Source organism: Nilaparvata lugens, chromosome X (assembly GCF_014356525.2).
Source record: "Nilaparvata lugens isolate BPH chromosome X, ASM1435652v1, whole genome shotgun sequence".
In the NCBI taxonomy this organism is placed as follows: Eukaryota; Metazoa; Arthropoda; class Insecta; order Hemiptera; family Delphacidae; genus Nilaparvata; species Nilaparvata lugens.
Window position 1 is genome coordinate 80,244,198 of NC_052518.1, and position 16,679 is coordinate 80,260,876.

The 16,679-nt window shown below is 37.5% G+C and overlaps 1 protein-coding gene across 5 annotated transcripts in view; it reads right to left on the reverse strand.

Annotated features, from left to right (window-relative positions):
* The window catches only part of LOC111056645 (set1/Ash2 histone methyltransferase complex subunit ASH2), a 66,253-nt gene that overhangs the window by 37,592 nt on the left and 11,982 nt on the right, over positions 1 to 16,679 (reverse strand). For all 5 annotated transcript variants that reach the window (XM_039441692.1, XM_039441696.1, XM_039441693.1 and 2 more), the window contains 3 exons: positions 5,798 to 5,976; positions 5,176 to 5,348; positions 4,619 to 4,790 (listed from right to left, as the gene is read on the reverse strand). In XM_039441692.1, coding sequence (XP_039297626.1) covers positions 4,619 to 4,790; positions 5,176 to 5,348; positions 5,798 to 5,976 — 524 coding nt within the window. The remainder of the gene's footprint in view (positions 1 to 4,618; positions 4,791 to 5,175; positions 5,349 to 5,797; positions 5,977 to 16,679) is intronic.

Consider the following 16,679-nt stretch of genomic DNA (forward strand, 5'->3'; position numbering starts at 1 on the left):
CCTGTATTTTTAAAGCATTCAAGGATTATTCCGGTTTTCAAAGGGGTTGACAGATGTAGTGAAGAAAATTATCGTCCTGTAGCACTTATACCTACCCTATCAAAGATTCTTGAGAGGATTGTTCATTCCAGGTTGCTATTTCATCTGAATCGTCACAACTTTTTTTTTAAATCAGCAATTTGGATTTAGGCCAAAACGATGTTCCACAGATGCCATTCTATCTTTTTAAGCTCCTTCATTTATCAACTTGAACGTCGAGAACCAGCCATAGGATTATTTTGTGATTTATCAAAAGCCTTTGATAGAGTGAATCATAAAACACTCTTGCTTAAGCTTGAAATGTGTGGTGTACGTGGTTTATCACTTGCATGGTTCAAATCGTATCTTGAGGACCAGTCTCAGGTTGTTGAGGTGCAGGGAATCAAATCAAAAACCTCCAAGGTCAGCTCAGGGGTGCCCCAAGGGTCAATATTTGGCCCTCTACTCTTCTCATTTATATCAATGACCTGGAATTTGAATTACCGCTTTGCAAGGCTCTGTTCTATGCAGACGACACAACTCTGCTTTTTGGTGGTCAGGGACAGAGTATTCAGTTGAGGGTGAATAGAGCAATGTTATCTATGAATGATTGGCTATCTGGAAATAGTCTATCATTAAATGTGGTCAAAACTAAATTTCTCCAGTTTCTAACGAAAAATAAGTCACCTCTTCCAATATCCATATTTGTAATTGGTAGACACATTAGTGAATCGGCTACGTCTAAATTTCTGGGAGTTACTATTGATAAGCATTTCTCTTGGATTCCTCACATCACTAAAGTGTGCAGTAGACTTAGTAGAGTGTGCTTCTCACTGAGAATATTAAAGTCACTGTTAAATAAAGAATATTTACTTAATGATTTATCATGCCTGTTTTGCATCGGTGATGACATATGCAATGGAAGTTTGGGGGTTCTAATCCCATTCCAATGAGGTGTTCAAGTTACAAAAGCGTGCTGGCTGACTTTTTCTGACCTTTTATTATGTTAATAAAATTATAAAAACATGTTACCTATGTGTATATATTTGTACTTATGACGACTGCGATATACAGACATTTTCTTGTTATTGTATTTATGAAAAAATTAAGAATTTTTTTTTATTCAACGATACATTGCTATCTAGTCTAGGGACTAATGAGCAACTTTTTTCTGTCCTATAATACTATTAAATACTTCATACAAGAGAATTCTCCATAGGGTCTCCTATTCAAATTCTAATATTATTAGTACACTGCTTATGCCTGTACTACACAGGTGGATTTCACTCATTTCCACTGCTCTGCTTTTCACTGGACACAAGACACTTGAATCAGCACTAGACCAGTTCAAATGGCTTCTTCCTTTTCAGCCTCCTCACCAATCCTTCATTTTCCAGCAGCTGGATTGCTTCGATGTTGTGTTGGTGGAGTCGAGCCTCGTGTTTCTCTGCATGCCTCTGGATTTCGCTGCATACCAGGTCGACTTGCAGGTCTCTGTGAAGGTCGCTGTTTCTGACGTACCAAGGAGCATCAGCAATGTTTCTCAGCACCTTGTTTTGGAAGCGTTGTATGACTTTGATGTTACTGTCTTTGGTACACCCCCAAAGTTGTATACCATACGTCCATACTGGCTTTAGAATCTGCTTATACAGGAGTACTTTGTTTGGAATTGACAGGATGGAGTTCCTTCCAATCAGCCACCAGAGTCTCTTGTATTTTATTCCCAGCTCTTCTCTCTTCTTCTTAACATGGACCTTCCAGCGAAGCTTTGCATCTAAAGTCATACCTAGGTACCTGGCATCATTGGAGAATGGTACTAATTGATTGTTGATGGTTATTGGTATGGGTTGAGCCTCTTGTTGGTGAAATTGATATGAACTGATTTTGCTTCATTGAGTTTAATCTTCCATTTTGTTGTCCAGTCTTCAATTTTTCTGAGAGATCTTTGAAGTTTTGCTGTGGCACTTTCAATCTTGTCATCTATAGCTAATATTGCTGTGTCGTCGGCAAATGTTGCTATTGTATTATTCTCGATACATGGTAGATCACTTGTAAACAGAAGATAGAGAATCGGCCCCAAAACACTCCCTTGTGGTACTCCTGCTTTTATTTCTCCTAGTCCAGAATAAGCATCTACATGGTTCACTCTGAAGTATCGTCCAGTTAAATATGAATTTAAGATGTCTGTGAATTGTTTTGGAAGTAACTTTTTCAACTTATTGATTAGTCCTTCATGCCAGACTCTATCAAAAGCTTGACTGGGGCTGGTTGGTTTTAAACACTAATTTTCGTTTAAATCTCAAACTTTTTTTAAGAAAAGAACCATAATAAATTGGGATAACATATTTAGATTTATGCCGGCTCCAGGATTGTCACACCATGACCTTATTTACTGTATCTATGCTATCAAAGTTCCCAAGCCTGAGCCAAGATTGATTCATTATCAAGATTTCAAGAATATTAACTATCCTGAACTTTTTAGAGAGGCGTCTGGTCTGCCCTGGTACTATTTCTACTTTACAAATTATGTTAATGTAATGCTGACAATGTTTTATGAGTATACACATTACCTCTTCAACAAGTTTGTTCCTGCTAAGCTGAGGCGCGTACAAGAGTACCAGCGCCATGGATTAGTCCTGAGATCAGGCGGCTGATGAAGGAGCGAGACAGATTATGTAGACTTTCCTCGGAGTTGGCAAGGATAGGAACAGGTTGAAACTGAATCACAGCCCTGATGAATTGAATGATTTCTTTGTGGATATTCCAGGGACATTGAATATGGCACAAGAGTATACAGACTAGTACAGGACAGCTCGAAGGCAGAATGAGTTCTACTTTACTGCGAACACTGAAGCCAAAGTACTGAATGCAATCTTGTCTATCAAGAGTGAAGCTGTTGGTGCTGATTTGCTTCCAATGAAATTTATCAAAATTATTTTGCCTATTGCCCTACATACATCACTCATCTCTATAACACTTCACTCATTTCTTCTGTTTTCCCCACTGAATTAAAAACCTCCAAAATCATCCCTCTCAATAAAACTTCCAATCCTTCCTCTCCATCTGATTATAGTCCAGTTGCAGTGCTGTCTGTCATGTCCAAGGGGTTAGAAAAATATGCACATGAGCAAATTAATGATCATGTTTCAACTTTCAACCTTCTCAATAAATTCCAATCAGGCTTCAGGAAGTGATACAGTACTATGAGTGCCCTTTTATGTGTTACAGATGATATACGCTTGGCTATGGATAATGGACAGCTTACTCTGATGGTACTGATTGATATGAGCAATGCCTTTAATTCAATATACCATCCTCTTCTTCTTAAAAAATGGATTAATGTGGGATTTTGAGCCAGCAGCATTGCCTGGATTAGATGATATCTAGCAGATAGGCAGCGGTGTGTACTGGCAAATGGAGGACAATGTGGGTGGCGTGGCGAGTGGTGAATATGGGTGTGCCACAGGGATCGGTGCTGGGCCCTCTGTTATTCAGCTTACACATTAATGACTTACCTGACAGACTGACCAATACTAAATATAACATGTATGCTGACGACCTGCAAATTTACTTGCATTTTGACATTGACGACTTTGACAACGCTGTTAACAAAATGAACTTTGACTTACTCAGCATCACGGAATAGACATCACAACATGGTTTAAACATTAATGAAAACAAATCAAAAGCAATAGTGACAGGACATAATAGACGCTTACCTAACCTTGACTATGCCAAGGGACCCTATGTGAAAATAAATGACCAACAGTTGGAGTACTGCAATACAGTGAAAAACTTTAATGAACAGATATCTCGACTGGACCGAACACATTACTAGCACTTGTAATAGGGTCTTTGCTGGCATACATTCTCTGAAGAAGATCAGCCCTTTTCTACCTTTTCAGGTAAGATTGCTGCTGGTAAATACCCTAATCTTTCCGACCTTTCCCTACTGTGACGCTGTTACCCATGACATGACTGTGGCACTGTCTGATGGGCTTCAGAGAGCTCCAAATTATTAATATAGAGAGTTAAGTGTAAGAGAGGGCCGACTGCGCCCTAACTTCGCTCTCTAGGAAAATAAAGGTTTAATCATAATAATAAGAAAGCAGCACAAATGAGGGCGACGTTTGTGGAAGTCATTCAACAGTAACATAACACACAACGGAACTAAAATATGTTCATTTTTCATCACAATATCTGGGAAATTTGAAGTCTCTGCTCATTTTTATTTAAAATTCAGTTTTTTGTTTTGAACAAAAACGTTCTTAATAAAAAGTTCATATTACAAGGAAGCTTGAAATTATACTAAAATATTGATTCATACTCATTATTATAGAACTGTTCGTGATTAAGCTACACTCTTTAAATTATGTTTCCAAACGTTAATTCAAAACTAATTCGAAATTCATAAAATCAATTAGGCCTACATTGAATTAAATAGAATATGGTAATGCACAGAAATCAAATGAGCCATAATACATTTTCTTCATTTGATAACTGACGTTTACTTAACTAACTAAAACTTCACGAAACTCACAAATTACTTATGCATAATACTTATTCTAAGATGGTAAACTAAAAGAGATAATGTGTTCACCGTGCTGTATTCCCATTTCGGTGACCTTGAGATGACCACCCTTTATCATTGCTTCATAGTTGGGCTTGATTTGTGTCACATCTGGAGCCATTAAACTGTACAAAGGTCCATTCGGAGCTGATTCATTGCACGCGAATATGATATTTGTCTCCTTTATCAGTGCTCTCAGAACCTGAAAGTGGACAACAATAATTATATAGGACTCAAGCAAAGTGTTCTTGAATCAGTATTTAATTTCAATTGGTTCAAAAAATACTCAAAAGGATGTTTTGGTTATTCTTAAAAATAAATAGAAACAATAAAAAGGTGTTTCCCCTTTCAGACACAGATTAAATTATATTGAAACTTTACATGGAACAAAACAAAATTAACAGAGAAATAATTGACCTAGAAGACTAAGCATAATCGCAAGCGACTCTCAGCATTACTTCAGCATTACTTGATAAACACTGTAGTTATGATAAAGAGCAGAATGAGGAAGGACCAACTATTGAAAATAAAGAAATATAATGAGAAAAGTTTATTACTGATTAAAATAATAATGTGGATAAACTGACAGTGGAATGCCAAGACTGGGTCACTCTTCTTGGTGTTGTAGTCATACTATCCCAGTGACAGTCTATGAAAGGTATGATGTGCTTGTCTTTTGAGAACTCAGTTTGAGAAGCTCCTTCTTTGATTGTCTGCTGCATTAAATTACCCAGGGCTGTCACACACATCTGAGGGAACACTGAAACAATCACAATCCTTAGAATATTCATCAAATATTAATCTGATTCAAATAATATGATCCAATCATTAAGGATTCTAAACTGTACATTGTTGCACATCAACAAGAGAACATTCTTTCTTTAAATTCAATAAATTGATATATAATAATATCAACCATATATACTACCTTCGAACAATTTCTGATTTCACTTTGTTGATATATCTAATGTCAATTTAATGAAAGAGTTACAAGAAAAATCGAGATGTCGAAATTCTGAGATTTGCATTTTTCTTTCATTAAGTTCCGCCTGTTGAAAAAATTTCACAAAAAAAAACAACTTTGAAAATCAGTGAGCACAGCAATCCCTGTAATCATTATTGGTCCTATGCGGGAGTATAATACTCGAACAATTTACATTCAATATTGATTTAAACGCTATGCAATTGATGAAATTTATTGGTACTCACGAGCTTGAGTTTTCTTGAAGCTCTCTAAACCCGTTGGCGAGCAATTCTTGCAGACAAATATGTAATTCATCATGAATGGAACAAGTTTGCCCAGCTGATATCCAATACATGATTCATGGAACCAGCGGTTACAATTGGCGCAGAGTAGTTCGACTATGTTCAAATTTCTCTCTTTCCCACTAAAAAAGAAAAAATACCGTATATATTAATTCAAATTTTGGTTGGAAAAATATAATATGACCTTAGTTATGAAAGTAAAATTAAATAAGACTCCAAAGCAGCAACGTTGCATAAAGTTGGTGGAATATTATCAGGGCGGTCATGCCCGGCGGTTATGAATGGGGTACTGCCTTGGGCCTGTATTACATGACGGCAGGCTGGAACACCGAGTATCTGAACGAGTCGCGAGGAATTAGTTCTTTTTGCTTTTATTACAGTAGATGCTAAACGGGACACCAGATTTTGGTGTAACTCTGGTGTCTGTAAGACGGGCCGTATTCTGCTGATACCTATGCGTTTCAGAGTTTGGTCACCATATTATATGCCTTTCTTACTCGGTTTACTGCCTCATACCAAGCCATGCTTGGTATCATATCCTAGTAGCGCTAAAGAAGCGGTTTACAGAAGTGCATCTCCTGCCACTCAGCCCATAAAAACTATCCTCTTTTCATTCATAAACATATTATCTAAATTGGAAAAATATACAGGGTTGGGCAATGAAGTAAATAGATGGATAGAATCCTACTATCCCATATTAGTATGGAGGATTTGGAATAACTGTTACATACTAATTTTCGAATGAAACTAGTAATTTTTTTCCAATTGCCATAACAGTCAATTGTTGTGACAGAATCCAAGGGCAGGGCAGTGGACTGTGGATGATAGTTGGTATAAATACCTACAAATAAATCTTTGAATTCTGTACATAAAAATACTGATAGCTTGAAGTGTGGTAAGTACGCCAATAAAAGACTAAATGAATCAATCAACAATATAAGATTTAATAATAATAAGATGATAATAGTAGGCAGATGGCCACATACAAAAACAATTGTATCAAGTATCTTGGGATCAATAAAATAATGATAGGCAGATGGCCACATACAAACTTGAATCAAATATTTTGAGAACAATAAATTAATAATAGGCAGATGGCCACATACAAAGGCAATTGTAAGTAGGTTAAGTCTTTGAATCCATAAATAATAATAGGCAGATGGCCACATACAAAAACAATGAGTCAAATCTTGGGAAAATTACAACATGTGAAATAATGTAGAGAACTACAAAATTTAAAGAAATTAGGTCAATGACATTAATGACCATTGAGGTCTGACAATAACTGCAAAGGTATTAATGATATTAAATTATAAATGATATTGGTATTAATGATATTGCAACAAATGCAAAGGTAATAATAATGATACCTGAAATGAATATAATTGAGTGCAATAATGAAAGTTATTACTAAGGTACAATATTAATGATTATAAGAGGGATAATAATAATATTATTATTAATAAAAATATGACAATGATCTGCAGATAGTGTTCAACAAATAGAGTACATAACAATATGCGGCATAAGCCTTCAGTAATTAGAATGTCAAGATAGACCTTGACCAAATAATTAATAGGCGCTACTGGCCTTAAAATATCACTTAAGAGCTAAGGGTAGCTAATAAATACAATGAAGATTATCCAGGTAAATATAGGCGACATGGGCCTTCAATGAATTGAATGTCAAGACAGACATCAATTAGAATGAGTAATAGGCGACAGTGGCCTTCAATGAATCACTTATAAAGCCAAGGGTAGCTGTCGCTGTCAAATCCAATAAATAAATAGGCGTCGATGGCCTCAGTGAAATGAATGTCAAGATAGACAATAATCAAATAATAAGTAGGCGTCAGTGGCCTCAATGAGTTGAATGTCAAGATAGACATTAATAAAATAATAAGTAGGCGTCAGTGGCCTCAAAAAAAAAAATCACTTGTGAAGTCAAGGGTAACTGTTAAATACAATGAATTAATAGGCGTCGGTGGCCTCAATGAGTTGAATGTCAAGATAGACATTAATAAAACAATAAGTAGGCGTCAGTGGCCTCAATGAATCACTTATGAAGTCAAGGGTAACTGCTAAATACAATGAATTAATAGGCGTCGGTGGCCTCAATGAGTTAAATGTCAAGATAGACATTAATAAAACAATAATGATGTATATGTAAATGAAAATTGAAAAGAACGATTTACATAACCTGAATAAAATTTTGAAGAGGAGATGCGGCCAGGCAGACAGGCAACGACTCCGCAATACCAACAGGAACAGGACATCAGCAAGCGATGAAGTGATTAGGCCATGCGATGACAAGCATGGAAACGTCCATTACAGTAGGCGAATCCCCCAATGGAAAAGTAGGCTGGAGCGAGTAGAATTCCAAACAAATAATCCGATCTTCAAATTGTGGAATTTTTGGATTGATTTCCAAACAGTAGAGATGATGCACTTGAAAGTTTGAAGTTTACGAGGTGAAGCCAATTGTAGAAAAAATGGCAACTGAAGCTTACATGAGGTTGCAATTTTTAGACAAAGTTTATCCAATTTTAACAGAGTAATTGAGTGAAGAACTCGATGAATAATTGAATCACACTGAAGAATAGAACAAACGAATTAATTTGAAGAATAATTCACACTTTAAAAAGGTTTTGTAGATCAAATGAATAGCGATGAAAAACGCTCACACGCGGTTGCAATTTTAGACAAAGTTTATCCAATTTTAACAGAGTAATTGAGTGAAGAACTCGATGAATAATTGAATCACACTGAAGAATGGAACAAACGAATTAATTTGAAGAATAATTCACACTTTAAAAAGGTTCTGTAGATCAAATGAATAGCGATGAAACGCTCACACGCGGTTGCAATTTTAGACAAAGTTTATCCAATTTTAACAGAGTAATTGAGTGAAGAACTCGATGAATAATTGAATCACACTGTAGAATGGAACAAACGAATTAATTTGAAGAATAATTCACACTTTAAAACGGTTTTGTAAGTCCGATGAATTCAGATGAAAGGTTTAGACCGAAGGCGTAAATGCACCATCGACTATCCCCATTGAACGACAAACAGCAAAAAAACAAAGACGCTAGTAAGAAAAAGGGGAAAGCGGAAATGTAGCCACGTACGAAAACGTTTGGAAACGTATGTTGAAAAAGTGGCAAATATCAAAAAGGTAAGATGCCAAAAGACAAGATTAAATTCTAAAAAATCGAATAGCACAAATATTAAAATTGCAACGGCAAAAAATCCGACGAGAAAATACGAATAAAAGCATAGAAAACCAGCTGATGGAGCAGTGGCAAAAAACCGCGATTGAGACGTCACTGAACAGCGCAGACGCACAAAAGACACAGCGCGCAGACAGACAGACATGATGACGACATGATGTCTACGTAGTAGCAGAACGAAAAACAAGTGGAACCGTTCCAAAGATGCTTTGTCAGATTTTACATAAACTGGGCCCCTTGTGTCATACGGGGGTATGGCACAATAAGAAAAAGTAAGAAATATGTAAAATCTGGCAAGGCAATTGGAAATTGAAAACTGGGCCCCATGTGAGAACCAGGGGAAAAAAAACAATGAAACCTGAAAATACAACATGAACCAAGAGCAAGGGGATTAACTAGAATCCTCATCAATGGGAAGAGGTGCTAAACTCGAAATAGCCCTCTTAAAGGTGCCGGAGGGAGTGAGAACAGTGACAACTCGAACCTTGTCGTCCTTACCGGGATGAACTTCAGTAATGCGCGCCAGCTTCCAAGTGGACTGCGCGGAACCCGGATCCTTCAAGATGACAACTGTACCGACCTTCAAATTTTCACAACTGTTTAACCATTTGCCTTTTTTCTGAAGAGTGGTTAAATATTCACGAGACCACCTATCCCAGAGCTCCTGAATAGAAACAGCAAGTTGATACCAACGTGAACGATGGTCAATGTGTTTGGTGTTAGGCGGCAAGAAGGGTAATGACGTAAGTGGACGTCCAATCAAAAAATGACCTGGAGATAAGTAGGCAAGATCATGTGGATCTTCCGACAAGGGAACAAGAGGGCGCGAATTCAAGATGGCCTCGACCTGAGCAGCAAGAGTACAGGTTTCTTCAAAGTTAAATACCTTGTTGAAAGTGACTACACGGAATATGCATTTGAAATTTTTTACCGCATTCTCCCAGAGTCCACCGAAGTGTGGAGCCCGAGGGGGAATGAAGTGCCATTGGATGTTGAGTACAGACATAGTGTCATGAATATCTGATTTGAGACGATCAGAGGACAAAAATTCGTGGAGCTCATGCAGCTCATTGTTGGCACCAACGAAAGTTGTGGCGTTGTCCGAAAAAATGGAATGCGGGATGCCACGACGAGCAGAAAAACGAATCAGAGCGGCAATAAATGCCTTGGAAGTAAGTTCCGAGACAGTTTCAATATGAACGGCACGAGTTACCATACACACAAACAGCGACAAGTATGCCTTAGAAAAAGTACGAGATTTGGGGCCGCCTACACGGATGGAAATAGGACCGGCGTAATCCAAACCACAATTATAAAAGGGAAAGTTAGCCTGAACGCGGGCCGCTGGTAAACTACCCATGATTTGCTCAGAGCGAAGAGCCGAAAAGCGAAAACACAATATGCAATGCCGCAATACACTTTTGATGGTGCGACGGGTGGAGGGAAACCAAAATCGTTGTCTTACACTGGCCATGGTGGCCTGCACCCCAGCATGACTTATACGACGATGGTGAGCAACAATCAATGCACGAGTGAATTTATGATTGCTAGGCAACAATATTTGATGTTTGTAATCAAAGGAAGCATTTGCATTTTGTAAACGTCCACCAACTCTGAGCAGAGAATCTGAATGAATGAATGGTGACAAGGCTTTAATAGAACTATTAGGCAATAGCTCCTGATTTTGACGCAATGCTTTAAACCTAGCTCCGCAGTGCAGGCTGGTTGCTTGGCTGAATCGGACTAGGCGCTGAGACAGCAAATAATAGCAGCGTTGGTGGGAATGCGAGCGGCCGCAGTAACACCTCCCACCCAGCAATGGTCGGCGTAGTTACGCCTAGCGGACAGACGAAAGAACAAACCAGTCGGTTATTTGATCCCTCCAGCCAGGCTCAGCCAAGCAGCCGAGACAATAGAACAATGGAGTGACGGTCTTATTCGCGTTCATCAGCAGTTTTCTTTCTCACGACTATTTTTATTTTTGTGAGTCAATAATAACTCCAGTCACCAGTAAAAAGTTTCCAGAAACGTGGTGTACTACCATATTAATGACTTTTCATGATGATTTTTAATTATTTAAAAACATTGTTGACATTCTGAGCCTTTAGGCTAAACTTGGGGTCGCTGAGAACGAATCTGCAATCAGAATTTCTCTATCACCAAAAATAACGAAAAAAATCCAGCTGTTGATCTTCCGGCAACCGTTAACAGTCATCCTGCAATGCGGCCGAAACACTTCCAAGCCAGACACCCATCTCGAATGACAACAACGCCAAGCTGTAAGAAACCATCCTGCACTGCGGCGCTAGGTTAAGTTCAGCAGAGAAAGCTTCTTCTTGAATAGATTTGAAGATACAATTTTCAGCTTCTGAAATTTCAGAGATAGTTAATTGACCAAAACGCGGAGTGACTGAATTTTGTTTTTTACAATTATGAATGAACCGTAGAACATATGCTGTTGTACGAACAATTTTGTGATAAGTTGAGCAACTATTGATTATACCTGAAATAACATCATTACGAGACGAGGTAGTAGCTAATACCTGAACTGAATGAGAACTGATTTCCTGAACTGATTTCTCTAACTGATGAGAGACATCATTTGAAGTTAGAAAATTCGACGTGACCCTACGGGGAGCGGCCACAGGTGAAGCGGGGAGGCACGAACGAGGTGCTGCAATAGGACGAATAGCCTTACAAGGACCAAATATGACCCAACCTAGACTGGTTTTCTGAAGGATGGGAGCGTTTTGAGCTAGATATAATTTACCAGGCTGAAGAATAGATGCGAATATACCAGCACCAAGTAACAAATCTACAGGCTTAGGCTGATCAAACAATGGATCCGCTAATTTGAGTTCAACAGGAATTGAAATTTTGGAAAGATCAATGTTCACACTAGGAACATTAGATGATATGCTATCAACTACAATACAATTTTCTTCAACCGACCACGAACGATCAGATGAGGACAAGCAAACTGAATGAGAAATAGATTATTTGGTCTTATTCTCACCTACACTATGAATCAAAGTGTCAGAATACAAAGTAACAAGTGACAATTTTTCAGCCAACCTAGTTGACATCAAATTACAATCAGAGCAAGAGTCTAAAAGCGCGGTTGCTTTAATAAATTCCCCACTAGAAGATTGAACCAAAACCTCGGCAGTAGGTAACAAAGCGACAGTTGATTGCTGTTGCAAACACAGAGACGAAGTGGAGCTCATTGTGACATGAGAGTTCTTCTGAGGCTGTTCTGCATGAGAAACAGCTTGCTTAGTTGTTTCCACATTCTGAACCATGACGGAATTCAAAACAGCATTCTTGCCCCTGGAGGGAGCAAAGGATTGAGAATGAATAACATTTGAAGTTACCTTATCCTTAGAAGTAGGCTGAGTGTCCCGTGATTGAGGATACGACCTGTGAAGAACAGTGTGGTGACTCTTGCCACAAAGTGTACACGATTTGTCCGAACAAACATGATTGGGTGCGAAAGGCTTGAGGCAATTATAACATAACCTTTTGTCACGGACAGCATTCCAACGATCAGTAACCTGTAACTTCAATAATTCATTACAACGATTTGGAAAATGACCAACAGAATTACAAAAACTACAAGGTGACATAGAAGAGGTAGTAACCTGCATCCTAGCTTGAACATTTGATTGACTTTGATTGAACTTCGGCTTGCTATGAGCACCAACCGAGTTGGATGTACTTTGCTGTACATTTCCTTGATGATGGTTAGCTGAGCTTGAAGCAACAGCTTCCATGATTTTGCATTGTGATTCCAAAAAATTCCAGAATTTATCAATGGTGGGAATGTCGTGTATACCAACACTCTTTTCCCATTCTCGAACAGTAGCAGTATCCAACTGCAACAACATTTTGTGCATATACAACAAGTCCTTGATTTGGACTCCAAGTTGAAGCGCTTCGAGCGCGGTAATGTGGGACTTGCAAAAGTCAATGAATGCCCGTAATGATTGCGGACAGTTACGCTTTATGGTAGGCGGAGATTCAATTGCCGTGACGTGCCTGGCTGCAATTAATCTCTTGTTGTCATACCTCTCCCTTAAGAGGTTCCATGCAAGCTGAAAACCATTTTCGTCAGCTTCAATGTGTTCCACTCTAGCAAGAGCTTCACCACTGAGTGATTGACGAAGATAGAAAAATTTCAATGAATCATTAATGTTATCTTGATTACCAATAATATTAGTAAAAGCACTTGAGAATGCTTGCCATTTTGAAAGCTCCCCATTGAAGCGTGGAAGCGGTATCTGAGGCAACTGAAAATTTGCCAAAGGTGCGTTTTGAGATGTTGGCCGCTGGGAAGCACCAGCAGTGGCCTCATTGTTGCGTTGTCTGCTTTCAAAGGCAGTTAATGCAGCGTTTGCCTTAGAGGTAATGGAGATAAACTTATTGAGTATCTCAAAATGAGTTGAAGTGTCCTGCACTTGCAACTCTGAATTCGATAATTGTTGATGTATCTTATCATACTTAATTCTAAGTGAACCTAGTTCGTTTTTTACAGTCAATAGTTGATAATAAGTGGCTTCAGTGTCCACAACATAATCGTTATAGCTGGTTATGAACCAATCTATTTCAACTGAGTTGTGGTCGATGTTGTAGAAACGTTCCATGATGAAATAAAAACACATAGATGTTGTCAGTTTTCTACACTTTAATTTGGTACACGACCATGGTTTCGTGACCACACAGGTCACATTTTCAAGCTGACTAAAACTAAAACGGACATATTGGGCTGTTCAAAATAATACATGGTAGCCAACTTAACCTAAAGAAATAAAATAGCCTACTAAATAATTTGATGCATTGAGACAATAATAAATGGTGAGTTTCATAATCTAATAATGTTTAAAAATTCCAAAATATATTTTAGTAGAATTGAATAAATATATTAATCTATGAAACTAATCAGAAAGAAAGAATAATCATGTAGCCTAAGTAAGTTTGAAAGTTGGGAAACAGCTGAGAGGAGTGAATGTAGTCTGTTTACCATTGAATTTAGGATCGAAGTTAAAGAATTCCCACAGTTAGATTAATGGAAAACACAAAGAACTTGAAAATTAAAAGAACTAACCCTATAAATAATTAAGTAGAATTGAATAAATATATTAATCTATGAAACTAATCAGAAAGAATAATCATGTAGCCTAAGTAAGTTGGAAGTTAGGGAACAGCTGAGAGGGGTGAATGTAGTCTGTTTACCATTCCAATTAAAATTGTAAGAACTAAAAAATTAAAAGAACTAATCCTATAAATAATTTTAATCTCAAGATAAGTCAAAAAGATAAGTCATATTAAAAACTGTGAAGCTGATATTTTAGGAAATGTGGTTTGATGGTCTAATTGAATAAATTGAATGGATGGCAAATGAATGAATGATTATGCTAGCTCTAATCACACTATAACCTGAATGACTAAGAAGTACATAAATTTTCCAACTACAAGTACAATATTTATTCTACAGCAGATCTTAAATTATCAGAAAAAATCTCTAATCCTACTATTGTGTGTTGTACAGTTATTGTTGTGAGGTGACTATTGTGTTTGTTTAGTTACTTCTTAAAACCATTTTACCAATGTAGCAGTTAACAAATTCCAACTGTTCGTTTATTTCTGAAAGGAAACATTGGTTCAAAGTTAGAGACTCTCTTAGTTTTTACTTGTATGTGCTTCATTCACAACTCACTTGGAAACTACACAAAATAGAATGGGATCACTTAGATAGTAAAGTGCGGGACTATTGCTTTATAAATCTCAACAAAAAGACCAGGATTCAAGAAAAGAAACTGTTCAATCTTGGGAAAAAAGAACCTCCACAAACCATAGTGCCAGTGTACAACAACTGTGATTTTCAATTTGCCGACAGAGTAGTCAATTTATCCAACACAAAATTCCACAAAAATGAAATAGAACTGTTAGGCAAAGGCAAAAAGTTTTGTGTGGAAAAAACTAACAGGGACAACCTACAGATACTTGCTGCTCACCTGGACAAAAGTGAAGAAGTCAACCACAACAAACTTTTGAGTAACCAGTGCATCGAAATTCTCAGTAAAACCAAAACCAACACACCACACAAAAAGAACAATAATTGTAGTGTCATCATCAAGAAAATTGAAGATAAAGTGAAAGAGTCTAACCTAGTTCTTACAAAATCAGACAAAGGAAACACAACTGCCATTTTGAAAAAAGAGGACTATGTGGAGAAAGTTGAAAACTTTATATCAGAAAACAACTTTGAGAATCTAGACAGAGACCCAACTGAAAAATACAACACAACAGTAAGATCCAAAGTGAATGGAAGCAGAATTTTAGGCAATACATGGGACAGAAGAAAACTAATCAACATGAACCCCCTGACACCTCGACTATTTGGTCTTCCCAAGTTACACAAGGCAGGAGCTCCTATAAGACCTGTGGTTTCCTTCATAGGTTCACCTACCCACAAACTCTCATTCAAGATAAACAGTCTGTTCCGAAACTACACAGCATTCAAACCACAATATAGTGTTAAAAACTCAGTTGAACTTACAGAAAAACTATCCAAGTTGAATTTCCCACCGAATTCCACCATAGTCTCATTTGATGTAAAGAATTTATTTACTAGTGTCCCTGTACAGGAAAGCATTGAACAGGCCAAGACTATCCTAGAAAACTCACCTATCAACCCAGATCAGATCCACGAATTAGTGACACTCATGGAAGTTTGCACCAACCAAAATTTTTTCAAGTTCAATGGCCATATTTATCAACAAAAACATGGACTAGCTATGGGCTCACCTCTTTCACCACTGTTAGCGGAAATATTCATGGACAAATTTGAAAAAGAAATCCTCAATGCTCCACGTTTCAGAAACTACATAGGGTACTGGTTTCGGTATGTAGATGATGTTCTTTGCTTATGGAATGGATCAAATAGACAACTAGATCTATTCCACAACTTTATCAACAACATCCACCAAAACATCAAGTTTACAAAAGAAGTGGGTGTCAACAACTCCATCAACTACCTGGACTTAACTATTAGTGAACAAGAAGGAAAACACAAATTTGCAATATTCAGAAAACCTACGAGCACGGACACAGTTATACCAAACTCATCTTGCCATCCACAATCACATAAATCAGCAGCATTCCATTCAATGCTAGACAGACTAATACACATCCCATTAGATCACACAGATTTCAAAACAGAACTGGACACCATCCTAAAAATTGCAGAGAACAATGGATACAACAATAGGTTCATAATTAGATTACTCCAAAAGAAGAAAAACCAGAAGATACTGAAAGAAATATACACAAGTTCAAACCCACAGGATGAAGTAAAATGGATCACAATACCATATTTAGGATTAGTTTCAGAGAAGATAGGAAGGCTACTTAGAAGGAATGGTTTTAGAGTGGCCTTCAAAACCATTCCAACTCTACACAAACTGTTGAACATGTCAAAAGACAAAATTGAAAAATGGGATAAAAGTGGAGTGTATCTGTTGAAGTGTGGGGAGTGCAATGCCCAATATGTAGGTCAGACAGGAAGAAAATTCAGAATCAGGATCTTAGAGC